This window comes from Simochromis diagramma, unplaced genomic scaffold, assembly GCF_900408965.1.
Source record: "Simochromis diagramma unplaced genomic scaffold, fSimDia1.1 OVJJ01000669.1, whole genome shotgun sequence".
NCBI lineage: Eukaryota > Metazoa > Chordata > Actinopteri > Cichliformes > Cichlidae > Simochromis > Simochromis diagramma.
This window is the reverse complement of record NW_024387458.1, coordinates 5,477,836-5,501,613: the sequence shown is the minus strand read 5'-3', so window position 1 is coordinate 5,501,613 and position 23,778 is coordinate 5,477,836. Positions and strand designations below refer to the sequence as shown.

General features: G+C 40.6%; 1 protein-coding gene across 1 annotated transcript in view; it reads left to right on the top strand.

Moving 5' to 3' along the window:
- The window catches only part of LOC120722865 (ankyrin-3-like), a 132,971-nt gene that overhangs the window by 94,078 nt on the left and 15,115 nt on the right, over window positions 1–23,778 (top strand). Inside the window, 10 exon segments of the mRNA XM_040014003.1 lie at window positions 736–960; window positions 6,249–6,403; window positions 7,005–7,216; window positions 7,370–7,577; window positions 8,312–8,408; window positions 8,500–8,728; window positions 9,275–9,400; window positions 10,606–10,728; window positions 11,866–11,950; window positions 22,997–23,071. Coding sequence (XP_039869937.1) covers window positions 736–960; window positions 6,249–6,403; window positions 7,005–7,216; window positions 7,370–7,577; window positions 8,312–8,408; window positions 8,500–8,728; window positions 9,275–9,400; window positions 10,606–10,728; window positions 11,866–11,950; window positions 22,997–23,071 — 1,535 coding nt within the window.

Below are 23,778 nucleotides of genomic sequence, written 5' to 3'. Positions count from 1 at the left end.
TGTTAAAGCAACAATTCATGTGCTGTTTGTTAAATAACATAAAAACTAACATCACATTTTAGCTACAGTATTGCATGGTGTGCGTCTGTGTGTGTGACTTATAAGTTCCTTGATTGAGTTAAATGAGCTGCACACAGAGGTACGCTACCTTCTAATGTGGGTAAAAAGGCAAGACACACTGGAGGTTCCTGTGTTGGTGTCCTGGCTGTCGAATTTATATATCATTACAAAAAAAAAACAATAAAACATTTAATCTGACATCCTATGGAATCGACTAGTTTTTACATAATTCAAAAACATTCACTTTCTGTAAATGGATTTACCAAATTTGCGACATCTACATGCCAAAGCTGTTTTTGTTCTTATTTTATTTTTTCAATTTCAGTCATAGCCAGCACAGAAACCTCTGTACATTTTTGTTTTTTCTTCTTTGTTCACCTCTCTTTCTCCCTTTTACTCACACTTACTTTGTCAGTGTTTTGAAGATCACAGCATGGGACCTCGACTAAAGCTCCTCTCTGGTCATCAGTACAGCTGATAAACCAACATTTGTTTTTCTTCTTATTCCATTTCTTTTCTTTACCCTTTACTTGCCCTCTCTGGTTATCTCTTTTTCTCTTCACTTTGTTTTACCTCTTATCTTTGCACACTCCGTTTCCCTTCTTCTCTCTCTCCTGTCACTCTACGTCTCTCCCCCTCTTTTTCCGGCTCTTCCTACTTTTTACTTTCCGTCAGGTTCCTGGTCAGCTTCATGGTCGACGCCAGGGGTGGTTCCATGAGAGGAAGCCGTCACAACGGCATGAGAATCATCATCCCGCCCAGAAAGTGCACAGCACCCACCCGGATCACGTGTCGACTGGTGAAGAGGCACAAATTGGCGTCGCCTCCCCCGATGGTGGAAGGAGAAGGCCTGGCCAGCAGACTTGTTGAGGTCGGTCCCGCAGGAGCGCAGTTCCTTGGGTAAGACCTTCTTTTTAAACATCGCTGAGATTGTTTTTGCTGTTGCTTAACGGCTTATTTTTGTGCACCTTTGTTCTGTATCTTGACATTTCCTTCCTTCTGCTTCTTGCCATTGCCATTTCCAGCCACCTGCGTTTATATTGGAAAGTGTGAATGTGTGTATGTGCATGTTAGGGGTAATATTTGCAGTACAAGTCTTATTGTTGTAGTCTGCTCACCCCCAAGTAAGCAGTGTTTCCCCTTTGGCAAAGTAAAGGCAACATTAGTAATGACTGCAACATGTTTAAGAGTAAATATTGTAATGTAAATATGTAGCCATAATTTGGTTTTAATGTATAGCTGTATTGCATGTGAGGAGTTTTTTAAATTCAGCAGTTACAGTTTTAGTATGATTTTAAAAAATGACTGCCTGTTTGATAAAGACGGCTAACAGCTGTGTATCTTGGTCCAAACTGCAAGACAACTCAAATATTCTGAAAGAATACTGCTGAATATGATGGGATTTCAATAGAGCATATATCAAGATATTTGTTTAGGATGACGCCAAACGCACAAATAGGATCACAAGTTGGAGTTCATAAAACCAGACACAAGGCACAGAACATGGCTCTCCCCGAACTGTATTACCACATTAACATCAAGGAATATGATTGAGAGTGCTTTAGGCGAGTGTATAGCTGTGCAATTTTGGGTTGTTCCACATAATCAGCATGGGAAAAACTGAAAATTATTATTATTTCTTAATTGCTCCAAAACGGTGGTCTTATGCTGGTTTAAAGTCAACATGTAGCGTTAAGCCATGCAGCATGAAAAGATGATTAACTCGTTAGAAGCGCTTCTCAAAATCACACGGAAGAGATGGAAGTAATAAGTTCAAAACTAAATGTTTGGAAGTTCAACAAAGAATTGAATCCATTTGATTTATGGCAGTCGAAGCTTTGTTTGCATGATGTGTTTTCCAGTTGTTATAACAGCCACAAAATGGCACCAAAGTGCAGGGAAATAACAGCTGTGTATCTGGGTCCCAACTGAGTAGGTTTTCCATAAACCTGATGCTCTACACAAGTTAATTAGACAGATGTAAAATGAAAACGGGCATTACATTGATTAAAGTCTGGGGGGCCTTGTGGTTAGTCCACAGAATCAGTGACGAACACACAATTCTACCACTGGACTTATGATTTTTCTAGCAGAATTGTTTGCCAAACCAGTCCTCTACAGCCCGGTTCAAGTTTTAACAGTGCAACCTCTTCTTGCAATTTGTATTATCTCAGAAACTTTATCAATAATTTAAAAAATAGTAAACTTAGCAACTGTTTTTAAACACTTTTAAACCAGTTGAGGATATATATAAACGAATCCTTATGGTGCACATGGCAGTACTGAGTCAATAATAGCTTGGCCACACTAGTGTTAAAACTTGCGGTTGCCTGGTGATGATTTTCTTTTTCGGCCTGACTCGTTTGCAGTAGGGGACTGAACTCAGCTGGTTGCCAATTCTGGTTATATTTTATACAAATGTGAAAATTGGGGGCACTTGTTTTTTATTTTGCAGTTAATTTATAATTCTGCAACAACTGTGTAACTATTTGTGGAGACATTTCAGGATTTTTGTTGTAGATCTCTGAATGTAAGCATTCGATGTGAATTTCTATGTATGTAGACGGCAACAGATTTGCAACGAAAGGCAACAGATTTGAAATTTGCTTTGGTTTTTCACAGTTAATGATTGCGTTATCCTAAACAGAATGCATGTGCAGTGATTGCCAGCTTGACCTCATTCGATTGCAAACCGATGGCAGGCTGGCTACACTTTATTGCCATTTTATTGCTGTCTTGATGCACCAATGTGGCTTTGAAGACAGTAACTAACCAGGTCCATGTCTTTGAAGCAACAATCTCGAAGGCAACAAGTTAATTTCGCACTCTCACAGTAATTTTGGTTGTGCTGCGGTCTGCAACAACTTGTGTAACATGGTTTAAGAGGCTGAAATGTTTAATTTCCATGTATTATAAAACAGAAAGTAGCAGCATTTGTTCCCATTGAGAAGCTGTCGCCAGGAATTCGTTGCTATTTTTGCTTGAAAAATTTCTAATTATTGCCCCATCTGCTACTCATATTACTGCATAACTCATGAGATATGGTTAAAATAAAGAAATCTGTGATGTACAGGCAACAAATATTGCCTCTGTCGCTTGTTGCCATTACTGATGCCACTAATTGTACCTGTAACAATAAATAAGATGTTGTTACTGATAAAAAAGCTTATTACTGATACGGAAATAGAAGTCGGTGGTGTGTGTGTGTGTGTGTTTTTACTGACTTTGCGAGTGTGTGTTTTGTGTGTATGTGTGTTTCATTATTTTGCGGACACAGTAAACTACATCTCCCCAGAAAGCTGCCAGCCCTTAATGAAGGCGAGAGCCTGGTTTGTCCCGTGCTACAGCTGGGACCCAGAGGAACTAGATTTATTGGGTAGGAACCAAACATAGCACCCCTTTCCCTCCTCCCTGCTCCCCTTTCTCCTGTATTTCCCACCTCCCCAAAGGAAACAACATGACCGAGGCTGATTCATGCTGATGGTTTATTTTACCCATCTCTGTTGACTTTGATTTGATAGGTTACAGCATCAGTATGGGTGCCATGTAGTTTTGGGAAGAAATAATCAATATAGTTGGAAGATGGGTCAACCAGCAGCTGATTTGTAATAGCCTCAATGACTTAACAGGCAGAAATTAGTTTTTGCATACAAATTCTTCCTAAAACTACACAGTTTAACTGTGAACTCCATTACAGTTAATTTTCTGCCACTTTCATTTATATATCATTGTATTTTTTTTTTAATTTCAGAAGCTCTCAGTGGGCCTCTGACGTCACTGAATGTAAAGGTTTTGATTGGCTGTTTGGACTGGACTGCGCTTGTTGGGCATGAGCCTTTTTTTCCCTGAAGCCAAGCATCATTCTGCTTCTCATGACTACTGTTATCAGTTTTATGTCATCTCACGATAATTTTATATAATTAATGTCAAAAGCTCTCGGTAGAAAGTGTTATACTGATGACATTTTTATGTGAGCAGGGTTAAGATCCTAAAGCGGTGCCTCAACATTCAATTTTGACTCTGTATGTCCAACAGTACATTTGAATTAAGCTCAATGAACAAATGAAGCCAAACGAAGACCCAACCAGACTTTCAGGATTAGTTAAAGGGCCTGATCAAAGTATTACTTCAACCATGGGGGAACTAAATCCAGTTTAATGCACAGTTGTGTGCTGTACGTGTTTTATGTCTTCAAAAATTAATCAGGTGTCTTATCTAGACTTAAATCCAAGTGTGACATTTGAAGCTTTATATGCAAGTAAAAAAGGACAAATTTGGGCTGCCAAAACAAAAAACAGTGAGCTCGGCAGCATAAAAAGGCCTGAACATCCAGAGAAGACAAGTTTTGTGGATGATCACAGGATCCTTTCTATGATAAAGAAAAAAACCCTTTTCAACATCCACTGAGGTAGGCAGACATAGAAGGTAATCTACCATAAAAAGAAAGACTTTACCAAAGAAAATACACCAGAAAGTGCAAATTATTCATCAGCCCTAAAAAGGGAAATGAAGAATGGTCATAATGAAAAGCATACAAACCTAGTGAAGGAGCTGTATTGCATGGTTTCAGGGACAGTATCCAATAGCAGTGGATCAATAGTATCCACTTGTATCAAGTCAACTTTACTATGTAGAAAAACTCTTTCTTCCGATGACCATGATAGCCAGCAGTAACCTTGCATGTTTTGTCTTTTATGGCACAAGAAACAAAGCATGCAAAGTTTCCCTAGAAGTGCCAACAGCTTTGAACCCGGGACTTTCTTGCTGTGACACCATCATACTCCTAGTTTTTATTAGTATTTCGTGTTTATTTTATTGCTTTTTTGGTGCTTTTATCAGCACAGAATTATAGAGCTTTATGAACGTAAAATTGAAGCCACGCACAGTAGTTAAAGCACATGATTTCACAAAATTGAAGCAGTCCTGTTAGTTTTCTGGGACAGGTGACTTATCGTACCTACAGTGCGCTGAGGTGCGACTGCAATAATTGCTCCTTGTGTCTTTCAACTAGCTCAGTTTGTCTCTAATGCTGGCTCAAATTTGTGAAAGTGAATTCTTTCTTCTTTGATTGAGAAAACAGGACATTCAAAAAAAAAAAAACTTTTTTATTTCATTTTTAATGTATATACTTACTCAGACAGCTTCACTTTAAACTTACTCTTCAGTTCTACTGCCTACTCTGAGAGTAGTGCATATTCATGTGTCTCTCTTGTGTTGCTATCATGCCTTGTTTAAGTAAGGGCTGTGCAGCTTTCTCCTCCCTCCCCTCATTACATCATGACATCATCTGTCTCGTCAAGTCGTGCAAATTCACTCTGAACGTCCCATCGACCCTGCAGCATGGCCGCCGCAGTGATTATGACGCTTCACTCTCATCAGCAGAACCACATTTCATTCACCACCTGTATGTTATTAAAATCAGTGTCTCCACACTTTGTACTTTGTGTAAATTTGGTAATACTTTTTATTTGAATACCATGAATACCGTAGTATCTTCTTAAAGAGTTGTCATTTGAAAACTCTGTTATCATTTGTCGTTCAGGTTTAGATTTAAATTAATCTAGCACAAACTTCCCTCACCATTCTTATAAGAGAGGACTACACTGTCTGCTCTCCCAGCTGCTCCGATAAAGGCCCTCATTTAAAAAAATGTGGAACGTCTTTCCCGAGGGCTTGTGTCATTTGATTCATGAATGACTTTGAGCATAAAAAATAACTTTGCCTAAGTAGGTTCTAAGAATCACATTTGTAACATAAGCATCTGAAATCAGTGATTATAATCAGCAATCTAAATGAATGTGCAATTTCCCCACAAACAGGTGTTGGTTAAGGAATGGAAAAGCAGACTGAAGCCAGGCATCTTGTGTTATTTTATTAGATGTATAAAGTTCAGAACACTTATGTGCCTTGAACTGCAATGATTTTTAAGAAACCCCTTTACATCAAGTTAGAGAAAATTTGCTCATCAGCCTTACATTTCAAGTTACTACTGAAATGTGTGGTTTTTGTGTTTACTTTAGATTTTTACTATGACTTTACTACCAGTCCGTTTTAGAAAAGAGGCCCCAGCTCCTAAAGACAAATGGTAGAGCGGCATCTTTCGTTTTGGCTTACATACTTACTTGTCATGCCAATCAGTCAAAGTCAAAAGTCAAACAATGATATTTCCTCGACATATACCTTACCAGGCCTGTGATAGTGGAGATCCCTCATTTTGGCTCGATGCGGGGCCAGGAGAGAGAGCTGATCCTGCTGCGCAGTGAGAACGGAGAAACCTGGAAGGAGCATCTGTACGACTGCAAGACTGACGACCTCAATCAGCTCCTCAATGGCATGGACGAAGGTGAAAAAAGTGTTCTAACTTTGTTTCGCTATGCTAGCATCTGCAGCACTAAACACCTAAACCACAAGTACTTCAGTTTCTGTTTTAGAGCAAGCTGTGGTAAAAGTTAGCGCATTAATGAGCAAACACTGAAATAAACTGAAGCAACACCCTGATGATAGCTGGCTCAAGCTGATTGGAGCGCGTGTAAAATATGTATGACAAACATGTTGATTTCTGTGCTGAATAATGAGATACTTGGCTTAATTTGGAGGAAACCCAAAAATAATTCACACGGAGTAAATGACCTGATTAAATTGCATAGAAATCAGATAAAACATCAAACGAGCTTGATCACAGACTACTTCTAGTACAGCGAACATACATTGGCAAATATTTCAAGATTTTAAGATCATTTTGGGATTTAATCTGAAAAATGCCTGTAAGTGTTTGTAAGTCTGTAAGTGCACATTTTTGTGATTACAGAATGTGATACTGAGGGACTGCGCTTGTGTTTGTAGTCAGTGAAATAACTAAAGATTTTAAAGTTTACTCCATGAGGTCGTTTTTTCCCTTTTTCTCCCCCCATTTCATTTATTTGATTTCTTTTCATTCCCTGTAGAACTGGACAGTCCCAACGAGCTGGAGAGGAAGAGAATCTGCCGCATTATCACCAAGGATTTCCCGCAATACTTTGCAGTAGTGTCTCGTATCAGACAAGAGACGCACCAGATGGGACCAGAGGGCGGGACTCTGTGCAGTCGCAGCGTCCCATTGGTTCAGGCTTCCTTTCCAGAGGGAGCACTAACCAAGAAAATCAAGGTTGGATTGCAGGTGAGTTTGAGAGATGTAAACATTTGCTTTTTCAGTTTAACTGCAAGAGTTTATGATGTATAGACAAAATCACACATAGTACTATATATGTACAGAAAGGCTACAAAAATAAAACAACAAAACCCTCCTTCCCTGTTGGCTCTGCTATCCCAGGCTCAGCCGGTACCTGATGAGGCCGTGAAGAAAATCCTTGGTAATCGAGCAACCTTCAGCCCCATTGTTACTGTGGAGCCAAGAAGAAGGAAGTTCCATAAACCAATCACCATGACAATCCCAGTCCCGCCCCTCTCAGGGGAGGGGCTTACAAATGGCTACAAAGGAGACTATACTCCCTCCCTGCGCCTTCTCTGTAGCATCACAGGTATATGTGTTTTTTAGATGCCAAGAGAAGAAATATTTGAAAGTAACAACATTTGGGCCAGTCAGCATTTCTCCTGAAATAATGTTTCTTTATTGTTAATGAGAATTATTACACAAAATCGTGTCTTTGTTGTTTGAATTAGATATTTCCATTTAGAAACATGGTAGAACAGGACATTGCTTCCTTACTTTACATTCTTGTCGATTAAAATTAGTGTAATAATTCTGGTCTGTGACCTGTTTTAAGTAAGTAAGGCCCATTCCTTCCTTCCTTACTACTTTTAACATGAAAATGCTACACAATGCTTAAACTTGGTGACAACCACCCTTTTAAATTCTGACCTAACTAGCAAAGCCAATTGTGCTAACTGTAACTCTGAAATATCTCAGCCACGAACAACCCGTGGTAGATGTTTAGTCGGTGGCTGCTAGAGCAAACAAGACTCTCCGATCTGATATTTGTAATATTAGATATGCAAATGTATATTTGTAATATAAGTGCAATGTAAAACTCACAGTGAGAATGAACATTTCTGTGAAATGTTAAACTTTTGAGATCAACATCATATTTCACATTTTTCTAACAAAAAGTGAATGAATAGCATTTAGGTAATTATCCAGTACTTTAATAACATTTGCATCTTACATGTCTTAAAGCATGTCAAGTTGAAAGTGGAATAGACATAAAGAAGAGCCTGATTTTTCCTAAACTTTATCTGGATAATTATCTGCCAGGTGGTACATCACCAGCACAGTGGGAAGACATCACAGGCACAACTCCCCTCACCTTTGTGAATGACTGCGTCTCCTTCACCACTAATGTTTCTGCCAGGTGAGATCAATTTTTCAAGTCATACGTTTATATTTATGCATATATTAATCTCTGTCTTAAACACTGATCACTTTACTTGCTTCTTGTGCAGGTTCTGGTTAGCAGACTGCCACCAGATACCAGAGACGGTGGGCCTGGCCACACAGCTCTACAGGGAGCTGATCTGTGTGCCCTACATGGCCAAGTTTGTGGTGTTTGCTAAGATGAATGACTCAGTGGAGTCCAGCCTGAGGTGCTTCTGTATGACGGATGACAAGGTGGATAAAACCCTGGAGCAGCAGGAGAACTTTGAGGAGGTGGCCAGAAGCAAAGACATAGAGGTATGAGGGTTAAGTGAAGTAAACACAACTGATGTTACTTTTACTTTCATTATTCCCCAAGTCCTGTCAAGTATAACTCGTAGTACAGTTTAATCTTTTATGGAATATTTTGTCATCTGTAAATTTATACTTTTTGGAACGTATCAATGATTATGATGAAAGCATTATAATTATTCTGTGAGGTTATTATAATGCTCTGGATCTACACACATGTCTAGAGCATTAGGAAAATTAGAAAGAAAATGGGAAACGCTGCTGAGGGTGGTGATAAGGACAACATAATCGAATAAAAGAAAATGAATAAAGTTAAGAAATGAAGGAATTTAATAGTTTGATCAACTGGAAGAAAATAAGATTTAATATTGCACTCCTTAGTTAACTAAAATAAATGTATATTTATTGCTGCATTAGGTTTTTGAAACGTCTGACAGCGTGCAATCCGTTTCAGTGCTTAACACTTTATCACAGAAACATTTCTTTATCTCTATTCTTGTAAATTTGTTTTATATTTTTATGTTAACTATGAATGCTGTTTGTTTTATTCAGGTTCTGGAGGGCCGGCCGATATATGTGGATTGTTATGGGAACTTGGCTCCCCTGACCAAAGCTGGTCAGCAGTTAGTTCTTAACTTCTACGCCTTCAAGGAGAACCGTCTGCCTTTCTGCGTCAAGGTACCTTAACATGTGCTCCAGCACCACCACCACCTTTTGGCTAGGCTAGAATACAATGTTGGCTTAGTGCAGTTCAAATACAGGTTAAAAGCTGCAGTGATGGTTAAGTTAGTTCTATTGTTGTTTACTGCCTTTACTGCTCTTATTCAGATTCAAAACCCAGTTCCTATTCTCTGGCTAAAGTCGTTAAATGAATCATTCTTCTTGTGTCATTTTGCACATCATTAATGTTAAAACTACACTTCTGTGTTAATTATTTTACCACATCACTGTAACAAAAATGAACAGTACTAAAGCAGAAAAGTGTGACTATTTTTTATGTTACACTCAATTTCTTAGCATCTTTCCTCCATCTGATGTAACATGGTTTCAATCGGTGGTGTAGATGAAGCAGGTGGACAGGTGAACAAAGGTGATGCGACCATGATAAGGTGGAGATAAAGGTCACATGAATGAATGAGTTGAAAGCAGAATGACAGATGAGCACTGAGATTTAAAGGGCACAAACTGAGGCTGATTGGCTCATAAAAAGCAGATGTAAAAATAAAAATTGAGAAACAAAATTGTTGGAAAGTTGAAGCGAAGCCCAAACACCCAGGAATAGTGAATACAAATCTTTTTTTACTGAATTTATGAATAAGCTTTCATGAGTTTGGTTAAAATTTCTTGTGTTGGCATATCCATTAGACTTCCAGGGGTCAATCCTGGAAGGCTACTGGTGAACCTTTTTTCCTCTTATAAAAGCACCATAACAGATGAGAATTTGGTCAGGTGGAAGTATATTGACCAAATGTTGATTACATATAAAGTCTATGGAAAGATGCAAATCAAGGAAAATTCACATGAATTTGCACCAGTTGACACAAAAAGAGATTCCCCCACAGACCATGGACCATCCCGATCCCCATTTCTACTCCTCCTCCCATTGGATGTGAACATTTTGTGTATTTAATTACGTGTTTTTGTGAAAATAAAATGATAAGATTCCTTTATAAGGTGTTCTAGGTGCATACAAGGTAAAAATGGGCAATTTTGGCCTGTTTGTAGATAGTTTCTAGGCATAAAGGCAAATAAAGTATATACCACTAATACCCTAGTGCTGATAAAAAAAAAAAAAAGTATATATATTTATATTAAAGTAAATCTGCAGTAACTACCACATTGTAAAAGTAAGGCGTTCAAAAAGAACCATTTTCTCACTGTAGGTCAGAGATCCCAGTCAAGAGCCGTGTGGTCGTCTCACTTTCCTGAAAGAATGTAAGATCATGAAAGGCCTTCCACAAACTGCCGTGTGCAACCTGAACATCACGCTTCCCGCAGTGAAAAAGGTAAGGTAGCATACACCCACCATTCTCTGTTGTCACATCCATAACCATATTCATGGTTAGGGTAGTTTCAGCCCCGGATAGATGAAAGACAGAAAGACTTTGGCCAAATTGCCGCCACTGTGTCTTTTATCTGTTTAAAGCTTCTCTCTGTGTATATCGGTTACATCTACAGTGGATTCTTGTCATTGGCTGTTTCATTTTGTTCCTACTCGCCTTTTGATTTGGATGCTTTTTGGCTGAGGGCTTGTGTGCAATGGTTTTTAGTTATCAGGCTGGCTTTTCGTGGCTTCATTTTGCTGCTGAATGTTGGCGCTTTATGCTCTTTTTTTTTTTTTGTTTGGTCTGTTTTTATTTTTTTGGTTTTTGCTTTTTCCTTTGCTTAAGTGGCTCTCTTCTGAGTTGGAGCTTCTATCAATCACTCCTTTTTCACCCCCTGTTTCTTTTCCCCCTGCTTTCCATTATGTTACTCCCCCTGTTCCTGCAATGCATCTTGGGAACCAGGAAACGGAGTCAGATGCCGAGGATGAGGTAAACCACACCCTCCCCACCCTGTGCTGTCCTCTGCGCTAGACCTATAGTGGCCCTGCTCTGCTCTCCATAGCCTTATTTTTTCCGCTTCTATAAGGGCATTACAGGCATCTTCAAAGCAACTTTTAGCTGCTCAGTTTTGCATGATATATGGTAGAAATGAAAAACTACTTGTCTTGTGTCCACTCCTTATCCCTTGCGTTCTATAGTATGTGATACAAATGGCTCTAGAGTTTACTTGTTCTTAAGATTTAGCATGTATTAACACTAGCTCCAAACTCATTATTTTCATTTTTAAGTACATGCAGTAGATAGTTTGTAGGCTTAGCTTGACAAACTCAAGCTAAAAGACTAGCTTGGCACATTTAATCTAAATAGTATTAGCACTTCCTAAATAGAAGATTAAAACCTCTTGAATACTCTTTAAGGAGTTGTTGGTGGTGCCATATTTTGCAGTCATATATGGGCTTTGTATTTAATGTCAGTGCAGACTGAAGGGTTTGCTTTAATTTGACATTGCAAGGTCCAGTTGTTGCTCATTTGGCAGCAATAGTCAATGTAGGGTGACCTAGAACTGATAGGTTTTTGTGTTGTTTGCTATTGTTGCAGACTGAAAAGCCAGATCGACAACGTCATACCTTTGCATCCCTAGCCTTACGTAAGCGCTACAGCTATCTGGCCGAGCCTGCACTGAGTGAGTTTGACATCTTCACTAACAAACCCTGTAATGAATTTAATTATGCCAAGTTTCGTGGATAAGTTAGTTAATTAACAGCTTTAATTAACCTGTAAAATACGTAATCGATATGTAGATCGGTGTGACTTATTTAATGTGCAAATGCATTATTTCTCATCCTACATGACACGCACTGTCCACATGCTTGTTTACAAAGTGGTATATATTTTTGCATGGGTCAGTAAGTGGTTTTGAGTTTCTGTGCCATGCTTGCCCACGTTGTGAGTTGTTGTTCTTCTGGGTTGATTTCCACTGCTGTGTTATACAAGTCAAATTTTTTCTTTGACTTACCAGCACCATGGTAATAGGCATTTTGGATGGAGGTCAAAGTAAAAATTTTTCTGTATTTCTTTTGTCCCCTCTGAGTTTAAAGCTCTTTTTGGCTTTGTGATGAAGTAGCAGTTTTGTGTGGGACAAAAATGCATGTCAGAGGTCTTGAGTTTGGCTTTCTTTCAGGTGTTTATTTTAAGTTTTACCACAGTCTTTGCTTGTCACCAATTTGATGCTGCATGACAAAATGGGCCAAAACTTTAGTCTTGGAAAACACATTTTGTCATATTTGTTTTAAGAGAAAATGAAAATGGAACCTTCAACAGCCATTGGCTCTGTTGGATCACAGTTTCTAAATTGTCTGAGGAATCTGTCATCATGTACTTTTTGGACCAAACAGATAAAAGGCACTTAAAAAAGCGGATTGAAATTAGAGCCAGTACCCAAATGTTGATATTAGAGTTTCTAAAGTCCAAAGAGAGAAGTTGTTTTTGTGCTTATCCTGGTGCATTTGTCTTGCCATTTTTTCTGTTGTCAGTTGTTGGTCTACGCCATTGTCTTTGGAAATTTACTTTGCTGCTGTGTGTGCTCTCTTCTGTTTATTTCTTCTGTTGTTTTTGCTGTTTTTTGATTCATCTGCCAAACAGAAATCACACAGGAACACAACTGTTTTTTTTTTTACGCCATCTTTAGTCTGTAATTAAATTTCTTACCTCATGTAACTGTTATTGTTCCTTATTTAATACTAGGACTGTTTTACTGACCAACTCTTCCTCCTCTGATCTCCTCTTCTTTCACATTTTTTTCTCCTTTACCTTCCCCAACATGATTTTCTGTTTATCTTTACTGTTCTGCATTTTTGTTGTTATTTTTTTGCCATTCCTTCTTCATCATTGTTTCTATGAATTCACCTGAAGAAACAGCAGTTGAACGAAGCGCAGCAACAAGAGCATTGCCTGCTGGTTACCCTCACAAACCTATCTTTCCAACCAGACCTTGCCCACCATGGTCGACTGCTCCTATTACCGTCCCTGGCCAAACAAGGCCCGTCGGAATGGGGGGTGCCCTCATCTCTACCGATTCACCGGCAGCCTCACCAGCTGCTTCTCCACTGAAATCTACTTGGCCCCTCTCAGCCCCATCAGCTGCATGTCCCACAACTATAAAAGTTCCACCAGCACTTACCCTGTCATCCCCAGTCAAATCTGTCAGTGACATAGCGTCCTCATCCCCCATCCGTTCTTACAGGACTATGCCCTCACCCATTAAAACTGTAGTCCAGCAGGGTCAGTACCCTGTCCAGGGATCTACCAGCCTTGTGTCCTCTGGAAGTCCATGCAAACCTGCCACTGATCCAGCTTCTATCAAAAGTCTTGCTTCAGCATATACATCAAGGACTTCTCCACTTCACTCAATGCCCAATGGTTATATACCAGAAAGGTCTCCAGCTCCTGTTCCTTCTACAGCATCACCAAAGACATCGTACAGCATGTACAGTTCTAATCTACCTTTTAAAACTGCCCTTGGGTCCACAGTTGTGACAGATGCAGGGGCGCATACCCTGTCTTCTGTTAAAAGCATCTCCAGTCTGTCCTCTTTGAAAACCTCTGTAGACTCAACACTCTCATCCCGCGGAGGGAGGACATCCATCTCATCTCTTTCTTCCACTGGCCAAACAACCATTGCTTCTTCAGAATTGTCCATGATGAATGGATCTGTCTCACCTGTAAAATATCCATCCTCTTCGTCCACTCCATCCTCCCCTTCTTCACGCCTTATTTCAGAGAGAAGTAGCAGCCTTCAAGAGAGGATCCAGGCCACCACCCAGGCAGCAACCTCTGGTGTCAGCGCAGCCATAAATGAGGCTATAGACTCGTACTCTGTCTCAGGCTACGGTACTCTTAAGTCACTGTCGTCCTCGCGTAGATCTGCAACAGCAAGCTCTGCTTATGGTTCTCTGAGATCTGTAGCTGCCTCCCCAAACACGGCAGTTTCGTCTAATACAATGACTGTGCCTGTCTATTCACTGGTTAATGTCATCCCAGAGACCCCTGCCAAACCAGGACCTGGGTCTCTTAAGATGGCTCTTCCCGACTCCTCTCGCACCTCATCTCCATCTTCCTCTTTGTCTTCCTGTGTTACTACAACAAAAATAAATTCCCAGTTAAAATCCCCTCCATTTATCACACCACCCATCATCCACCCGACTGCAGCTTCTAACCAGGAGATATTGAAAGATGTAGCAGACATGAAACAAGATCTGATTAGGATGACAGCTATTCTGCAGACAGACACACAGACTGCAGCTAAAACTGTCCAAACTTCACATACTGGCACTCCCAAAGAGACTAAGTTAGAGGAAGAGGAGCCATATACTCTGGTGGAGAAAGTAAAAGAGGATTTAGTCAAAGTCAGTGAGATATTACAGAAAGATATCATTAGTGAAGCTAAAGAAAGAGCCTCAGAGGACGAATGGGAAGAATTTTCCAAAGATGAGATTGAAGAGGCACAAAGAAGTGCCATCTCAGACTATTACCCTCCTTTTGATGAACACACACTTTTACTTAAGCACCAGTCAAGCAAAGAGTTAGACTTGGCTAAAGTAGTAGACTTTTTAACAAATGATATCGGTGCTAGCTCTCTCTCAAAAATGGCAGAGCTGAAATGTAAGTATGAGGAAGAGGCAAAAAGAGATGGGGAAGAGAAACAGAAACGTGTTCTCAAGCCATCCATGTCAATACAGGAGCACAAACTCAAAATGCCTCCGCCAGTTTCAGGCATGCTCAGATCTCCCTCAGAGAAGGACCTAAGCAAACTTGCTGAGTCATATCAAGGGTCGGACACTATATTGGAATCGCCAGAGGATCTGTCTCATGAGCAGGATAAGAGTCCTCTGTCAGACAGTGGGTTTGAGACCAGGAGTGAAAAGACACCCTCTGCTCCCCAAAGTGCAGAGAGCACAGGACCTAAGCCTTTATTCACAGATTCCCCTATCCCCCCCTGCGTAACAGAGACCAGGACTGAAGTAGTCCATATTAGGAGCTATGAGCAGCCTGATGAGCTTTGTGAGCCTGGACTAATGGAAGAGGCTGCAACTGCTCTCCCTGCCATAGAACCACCTGAAGCAATTTCAGCAAGCTCCAGCAAAGCCCTACAGATGAAAATGCCCGAAGATGACTCAATGAAAAGCATGTGTCTTAAAGAGGAAACCCACATTACTACTACTACCAGAATGGTCTATCATAAGCCCCAACTGACTGATGGTGCAGAGATGATAGAGGAGGCAATGTCAGTTAGAGATATCATGAAAGCTTTCCAGTCAGGTAGGGATCCATCTAAAGATTTCGCAGGCCTTTTTGAACACAAGGCTAGCCAGGATTCTGTCAAAGGTGATGAGCTCACTCCTAGATTTCTTGACAGAGATGTTAAATCCAAACCCAAAGTTGAAAGGATAATTGAGGTTCATATTGAGAAGGGCCACAGCACTGCAGAACCGACTGAGGTCATTATCAGGGAAACCAAGAAACACCCCGAGCTTTATGTTTACAAAGGTGATCGGGGGATAAAGGAACTGACTGATTATGATGAAGCCCAACAAGAAGAAGAGGAGCTTGCTGTTGAAGAATCCCTGCCCACCTTTCTGGAAACATCTCGTGTTAATACTCCGGTGTCACAGGAAGAAGACAGTCGTCCGAGTTCTGCTCAACTCATAGCAGATGATTCATATAAAGCACTTAAATTGTTGAGCCAGCAGTCCATAGAATACTGTGATGATGAGCTATCAGAGATCCGAGGCGAGTCGTACAGGTTTGCTGAGAAAATGCTTCTCTCTGAAAAACTTGATGCGGCATCACTGAGCCACTCTGACACAGAGGATTCAGCACTGGTTTGTGACAAAATCCGCCACCTGGGTACTGAAGAAAGTAGTAGCCGTAGCACTGAGGGTGCAAGTCAACAGCAAGGAAGCCCCAAAAGAGAGTTTGTCTCAAAGTCATCAAAAGATGGGTCTCCCAAATCTGCTAAATTCCTGCACAGGGATGATCCATCTCAGTTTGATAAGGTAACAGTGCTCCATTACTCCACAGAACAGGGCAGCCCTAAACATGCAGTTTGGATGCGTTTTACAGAGGATAAACATGACAGGAGCAGGGATAAGTTACTTTATGAGGATAGGGTGGACCAAACTGTAAAGGAAGCTGAAGAAAAACTCAGTGAGGTCTCACAGTTCTTCCGTGATAAAACGGAAAAGCTCAATGATGAGCTTCAGTCTCCTGAGAAAAAGCCTATAAAGCGAGAGCTCAAGGATCCCAGGTCCTGGCCTAGCTCACCCAGCAGCAGCCCCGAGAAAACCCAGCAGAAACCCAAAGCAGAAGACGTGTTCAGTAAAAGCAAACTCAGGGAGCCTTCAGTTGGTAAAATGTTTGGCAGCACCACAGCAGCTGAAAAGAAAAGCTCTAGTCTACCAAGCAGCCCACAGAAAACTGTTCTCTCTCATACTAGTGAGGATAAAATCAAACAACAGACAAAGTCCTGTGTGTCTGAACCCTCCTCTCCTGCTCATGTAAAATCAACATCCAAAGTGAGTGAAGTGAGAAAGAAGTTTGAATCGGAGGCTCAAAAAGTTAGTCAAAGTCAGTCTAGTCCAGCCAAAATTCCTCCTCCAGTACAGCCAAAACCATCAATAAAGAAATTGCAGGAGAGCAAACTTCCCGTTTATCAGTTTTTTGCAGGAGGAAAAGTGTCTAAAGCATCTGAAACTTCAGAAGAAGTAAGCCCAAAAAAGGATGCTGAGAAGGACACAAATGGAAGTAAGCCTGGTTTGATATCAGCATGCCCAAAAGTCCCCAAACTAGACAAGCCACCTAACAAAAACATCCCAGATGCCTCTGTACAAATCATTGAAACAAAGACAGACAAAGTAGGCACTAAAGGGAAGGCTAGTCCATCCAGTGCAACTCAGGCAATTAAAGAAAGCAATAAAAGTCAGAAAGCTCAATCACCTATAATTCCTGACAGTGCTAAAATTCCAGAAAAAGCCACTGACAGTAAAAAATACCAACAAGTTACAAAAAGTGAAAGTGCTTCCAAAGAAATTATAACTGAGCTATTCAAAAAGGATGCAGGGGAAACACTAAATAAAAATCTTAGAAAAAAGACAGAATCTCAAATTCCTGTTAGAAATACATCCCTCTCTTTAGATAATGACCTCACTAAGAAACCAACAATAACTAGACCCTCACAGATACCAACACTACCTAAAACCAAAGTACAAAGTCATGAGACAGTCCTAGCCAAAACAGATCTAACCTTTGAAATTCTTGATAATGCACCCAAAGATTCAAATTCCAATAACCTTCCTAGCCCCATAGAAATGTTGGAGAAAGCCATTACACCTCCAGCTGCTACAACAACCAGAGAGAACTTCAAAGGCATAAAAACATTACCTGTTTATGTTGGCGTTCAGGTGGGTAGACAGGCAGAGAGGGAAGCTAAAGGAGCACTGTACAATGTCAAACAAAAATCAAACTTAGCCCTAAGCCCCATAAGCCCAGATGATGACACACTAGAGCAGGTTTCTTTCATTGACAGCTCGGGAAAAAGTCCCATTACACCAGAGACTCCCAGCTCGGAGGAGGTCAGCTATGATCTCACATGCAGGACCCCTGATGGCTTTATGGGATTCTTGCCAGGGAAACCAAGCCCCATCATGGAGGTATCTGAGGAATCAGAGGGAGATGACCAGGGCAAGGTTTTCTCTTTTAAAGAGGCCCTACCAGAAAGTAAAACCAGTATTTACTCTACCCAAGCAGACATAGCTAATGCCAATAAGGAAGAAATACAAACTGATAATCAACACGAGTTGAGCGTCAGCAATTTAAACCAACATGAAAGAGTCACTGGCATGCATGATGAAATAACAGGACAGGAGAAGCAACAAGCATCAAAAGACAAAGGTATTGCATATATTGAGTTCCCTCCCCCTCCTCCTCTGGACTCAAGTTCAGAAATGTCAGACCCAGAGAGAAAAGGTTCCTGTGCTTCTTCCGAGACCGAGACGGAAATGATGGAGGTGAATTTGCAGGAAGAACATGACAAGCATTTCCTGATCGAGCCAATTATACGAATACAGCCCCCATCCCCAGTGCCCCCTGGGGCAGATGACAGTCAGTCAAATGGTGATGAAGAGGATGATGAATCAATCTTCCAACCCATTCCTTGCAAGAAATTCACTTCTAAAGTTTCTGAGGAGGAGGACAAAAAGAAAGAGAAGGAAAAGGCATCTAAATCCAAAAAACATGACAAAAATGGAAATGGGCCCAATGGTGGCACCAATGGCACTAATGGTTCTAGTAATGGTTCAAAAGTTTCAAATGGCAAAGGAGAGGACTATGAATGTGAACAAAATGGAAATGACCAGTCAATTACAGACTGTTCAATTGCTACCACGGCTGAATTTTCTCATGACACTGATGCGACAGAAATAGACTCCCTCGATGGATATGAACTCCAAGATGAGGATGATGGCCTGTGTGAGCAGGCAGACTTACGGCTGTTTGGTCTTCCAGACAGCCGGAGAGATGTCTGGGCAACAGATACATTTAGGTCCTCTGATCGCTCTTTTCCCCAGACTAAACTGGAGGTTATTGAAGAGGAAAAAACCCCAGAGGAATGTCAAAAGGATATTATTGGCAAAGAGATACCCTCAAATGGTGGAAAGACTGATGGTGTTAGTAAAGATGGAGCTAAAAGTCAGGAACAAAAACATTCAGATAAAGAGGGGTTTTCAGACACTTACTTTAGTTATAAGATAGAAGAGGAGTTTAATTCTCCTTTTAAGACTGTTGCCACCAAAGGGCTGGACTTTGACCCTTGGCCCAGTAAAGGTGGAGAAGAAGTCGTTGATATGGGAGGGACACGGGGAAACAATGGTGAGCCTAAGCCTTTTGGACTGGCAGTCGACGACCAGTCCCAGGCCACAACACCAGACACTACCCCAGCCCGAACTCCAACGGATGATAGCACGCCGACGAGCGAGCCAAATCCATTCCCCTTCCATGAAGGGAAGATGTTTGAGATGACACGCAGTGGCGCGATTGACATGAGCAAGAGGGACATGGTGGAGGAGAGGCTCCAGTTTTTTCAGATTGGTGAGCATTATTACGCAGCGGGCAGGTACAGGGTCAGGGACACTGAAGTAGATGGGAGGGAGCAGTTTTATATTCAGGAACCCACAAATACCTTCTCAGTCCCCCATGTACCCATTCAGACTACTACTGTCCAACTAGAAATATCAAATCAGGCTAGCAGTTATAGCACATGCACAAACTCATCCTGTAACACCAAGCCTAAATTCTCCACTTTTAGAACTGAATTCAACCTGTCATCTGATAAAACATCCAGTGCCTCAAATAGCACTGCTAAAAGTGGAACACCAAGCACCTTTGATCATTGTAAAGACAAAACCTCAGGGGGAAATGTAGATAGTTTTTACCATGTAACATCAAATTACACAGATTATTTTAATTTTTGTGCATCAAACATTACTCCAGATAGGTCGAAACAGACGGATAATTTGGCATGTACCTCGGAGTTTCAAAACACAGTTTACCAAAGCACAGATTATTCTTCTGCACCTTCGCAACAGATTAGAAGTTTGCAAACATCGAGCGACAATATCAGTAGCAATATCCCCGAGTACCATTCAGATGTCTTTCAGACTGGCAGTGTCATGTACAATGTGTTGTCCTCTTTAAGATCCACTCTGCAAGAGGTTAGCAGGATCGAAGCTTCCTTCAGCCAGTTAGATGAAAGCAGAAGTGAAGGCAGGGGTTTTTCTAATGTAGCAATAATAAACACTGAAGCCAAAAAGGTCAAAAGCCAGATATTCAAGTCCAGGTTACCGCTGAGGGTACCCTGCCAAAAACTATGCAGTCATAGTCAGCCAGTGACGAAAGACAAGTCACAAAAAAATGATAAAGTCCTACTTAGGAAACATGGACTACTTAAAATCAGGGAACGATTAGATCCTTTTAAGACTTTATTACCAAGGTCGAAAATTCCAGTATTAAAAGCCATTAAATACCCTTCTTATTTGCAAGAGCAGAAGCAGGTCAGTACTAAATCTACAGTTAGGGGTAGGAGCAATAACTCTGCCAGGGATGGTAAGCAGCTAACTAAAAGCAAACCCATTTTGATAAAAACCGCCAGTAGAAGTACAACAAAAGAGATGGGGAAAAAGAACAGCTCAGTGTCAAAATGTTTTAAAGCAAAGTCTGTCAGTAGCCAGATAGTCAAGTCTTTGGACAAAACCATTTCCAAGGAGGCTGAAGCAAAGTTAGAGGGGAAAACACTGCCCACTGAGGACGAAGAGAGCTGCAGCCTCAGCATTACCAGGAACACTTCCTTGTCACAACCATCTAGAGCTTCTAGAAGTTCCTGCCCTTCACGCACCTCTACCTCCACCTCCACCAGCACCACTACATCAACATCATCTCCTATAGATGTGAGAGCTGAGGTTGAGCAGGCCAGCAGTGAGAGGATGAGGAGGAGCATGAGGAAAAGTAGGCGGACACTTGGAGGGAAGGAGCAAGAGCAGAAGGAGGAAGGGAGTCAGGTTGATCAACCAATCCCCGCTCCTGTCACGGAGAACGAGACTAGTTTGTAAACTCTTTCTAAAAACTTGTTATACTTTACCCTTCTCTCTATGAGATGCATGCAGCTGTTGTGGGTGCTTGTGATGTGACTTTGTAATGTAGCCGTCATTTCTTCTTCCTGTCATTCTTTTTATGTGTCCTGTGCTGTCTGATTTGTTCAGATAGAGGCTACAACATGGAGAATCTGTCGGTAGAGCAGAAGACTTTCACATAATTTAAGGTTTTAATTATTTTAGGAAACAGGATATCACTTAATAACATCATAGAAGTACTGTTCTGGTGGACAGAGCTTTATAAAAGCGAGGTCTTTGGATAGAAACCGGTACAAGCAATTAAATTTCAGTATCAGGAAGCACCTTTTAGTTGTCATAAATGGTTGCAAAAGCACCTCTGGGAGGCTAAGTTTGTGAGTGTACATTTCTTTCACAATAAGACAAAGTTAGCTTTCCACCTACCCACATGACACAACACCACAGCACTCACCTCCACTCTAGATGTGTCTGAGATCGAGACTGTTTTGGGGAAATATGAAGGTGTGTTTGTTTTGATCTGCTTGCCTGGTTTGTAGATATGTTTGGTGGTACTTTTGCTCTGTGAAATCACTGTGAAAACAATACATCGGCTGAACTTGACAATCACTTGAATGACAGCTACACAAGGGCATGTCAGTGTAGTCAGCCACTGGCACTTTGTCGTAGCTAGATTGCTTTTGATTTCAAGTTTAAGCTATGAATTGTTTTTATCAGTGAGTGGGAATGTTGCTTGATGGTAGATTGTTTGTGGTTAGTTATGTGATACTCTGAACTCTAATTACAGAAACTAATACTACTAAATATCAAACTTATTAGTGTAAAAATGTCATTGACGATTTTTCTGGCCTCACAGATTCTCAAATCTTTGATTCCCCTTGATGTTATCAGCCATCCCGTAAGCCTAAAAGTAGTTAATATAATGATTCCGTTACATTAAGACCTAATATTTAGCACACTGAACTAAAGAAAATAGATTTAATATAAAAGAACAGGTCTGCAAAGTATTGTCAGTGTGGAAGGGCTTGACACCTGCATTCCTTCTAATGGCCAGCAAGGAGCGTCTTCTGTCCTCGCAAAAAGAAATTTGATTGGTTCAAAGTTGAATTTGCCTCAATGCGCTTTGCATAGTAAGGTAAAGACTCTACAGCAATACAGAGAAAATCCCAACAATCAGCCGACCCCCTATGAAAAAGCATTTGGCAACAGTGGGAAGGTAAAACTCCCTTTTGCCAGAAAGAAACCTCAGAGTAGAAGCAGGCTCAGTGAGGAAGAGCCATCTGCCACGACAGGTTGGAACGAAGGGTGCATCTAATTGGTCAGTTGTCATATTTTAAAGAACTGATCAAAATGTAATCAATTAATGCTTCATTATAGTTGTACGTTTTAATACTTCTTTTTAAATGTAGATATCATTAGAGTTACTTCTTTTAATGGTTGCATAATCAAAACTGTGCAAATGTTTCCCATCCCTGGGTACAGATGATGTGGAGGCCCACACAAGGTCTGGAAATGAAATGAAAAAGCTGTAGAATATAGCCCTTAAAACATCTCATTGGAGAGCTTCAGCAATTGTGGTAGGTTTTGTGTTAAGCTAAGTAAACCATGGACTTTGAGTAAATTAATACCAAACAGACAGATAGTATTGGATTCCTTCTCATCCAGTTTTCATCAAAAGAGCAGAAAAAATCCTAAATAAGCATTTAGTTTCTTAACAGAACGTTGAGGTTTGTCAGGCCAGAAAATCTCTTTTTTTCTTATAAGTGGGACATGGGACAGTGAGCTAAAGTTGGTCTTTCTTTGTTTGGTTTAATATAAACACTGCATTAAAAACAAATGTTCATTAAGTAGTTATTTAGCAGGTTACATCAAGGTGAAAGGTCCAAAACAGACAAACTTAAAGTTCACAATCCCAATCTGTTTCTTTCATTACATTCTCTGAGTCTCTGTGTGTGTCTCTCACTGAGAACCACATGTGATTCATTTGGAAATTTCTGTCATTACATAACACTAACTGTTTGTACCCTACCCTTCCTTGCTTCCTCGCACAGGCCCTCACAGTCCCTGTGAGAGAACAGACCTCCGCATGGCGATAGTAGCTGACCACCTTGGACTCAGTTGGACTGGTGAGTCTGAACACATCTGTTTTTTGTTTGTTTGTTTGTTTACTTTCACATTGTGTAAAAATTAAGTCAAACAGAACCACAAAGTGATGTAAGAAAAATGATCATCATAAAATGTGAGAATTTTTAAGGCTGAAGGAACGATCCGGACTGAAACGGACTCATATGTGTCAGTTTTTAAGGGTTTGTTGCCACCTGGTGGACATATACTGTAAAAATGTCTCAACTGAGCAGTACTGCAGTGATATTTATAGCCACATAATACTACAGCATCATCGGTACATAGCATATAACAAAAAATAACTAAATAAATTCCCATGTTTGGATGTTTTTCAAATTTTGAAGATACTTAACTGCTGAATACATGTAGGAGATACTAGGATTTGAAACGGTGAAGAAAATATATAAAGCAATAAAAGCTTCATTGATTTTAAGGAGCATAAAGCTTTGATACATCTTTATATTTGAGTGTATCTTTAGAGGAATAGCAGGTGTATATTTTACTTGAGCAGCGATTAGGGCGTGGCCCCTGCGGCCGCCTGCACTGCAGCACTTTCCCCACGCCTACCAGCATTTGTACGACTGGCTGTGAATGCACTGCAAACGTATGTCCGCTGAATGAGTGCCCAGCTGAGAGAAGGAATCTAATCCATATTTAATGTGTGTTCCAATTGCAGAGCTGCAGTGAACCATCAGACCTGCTGAACATT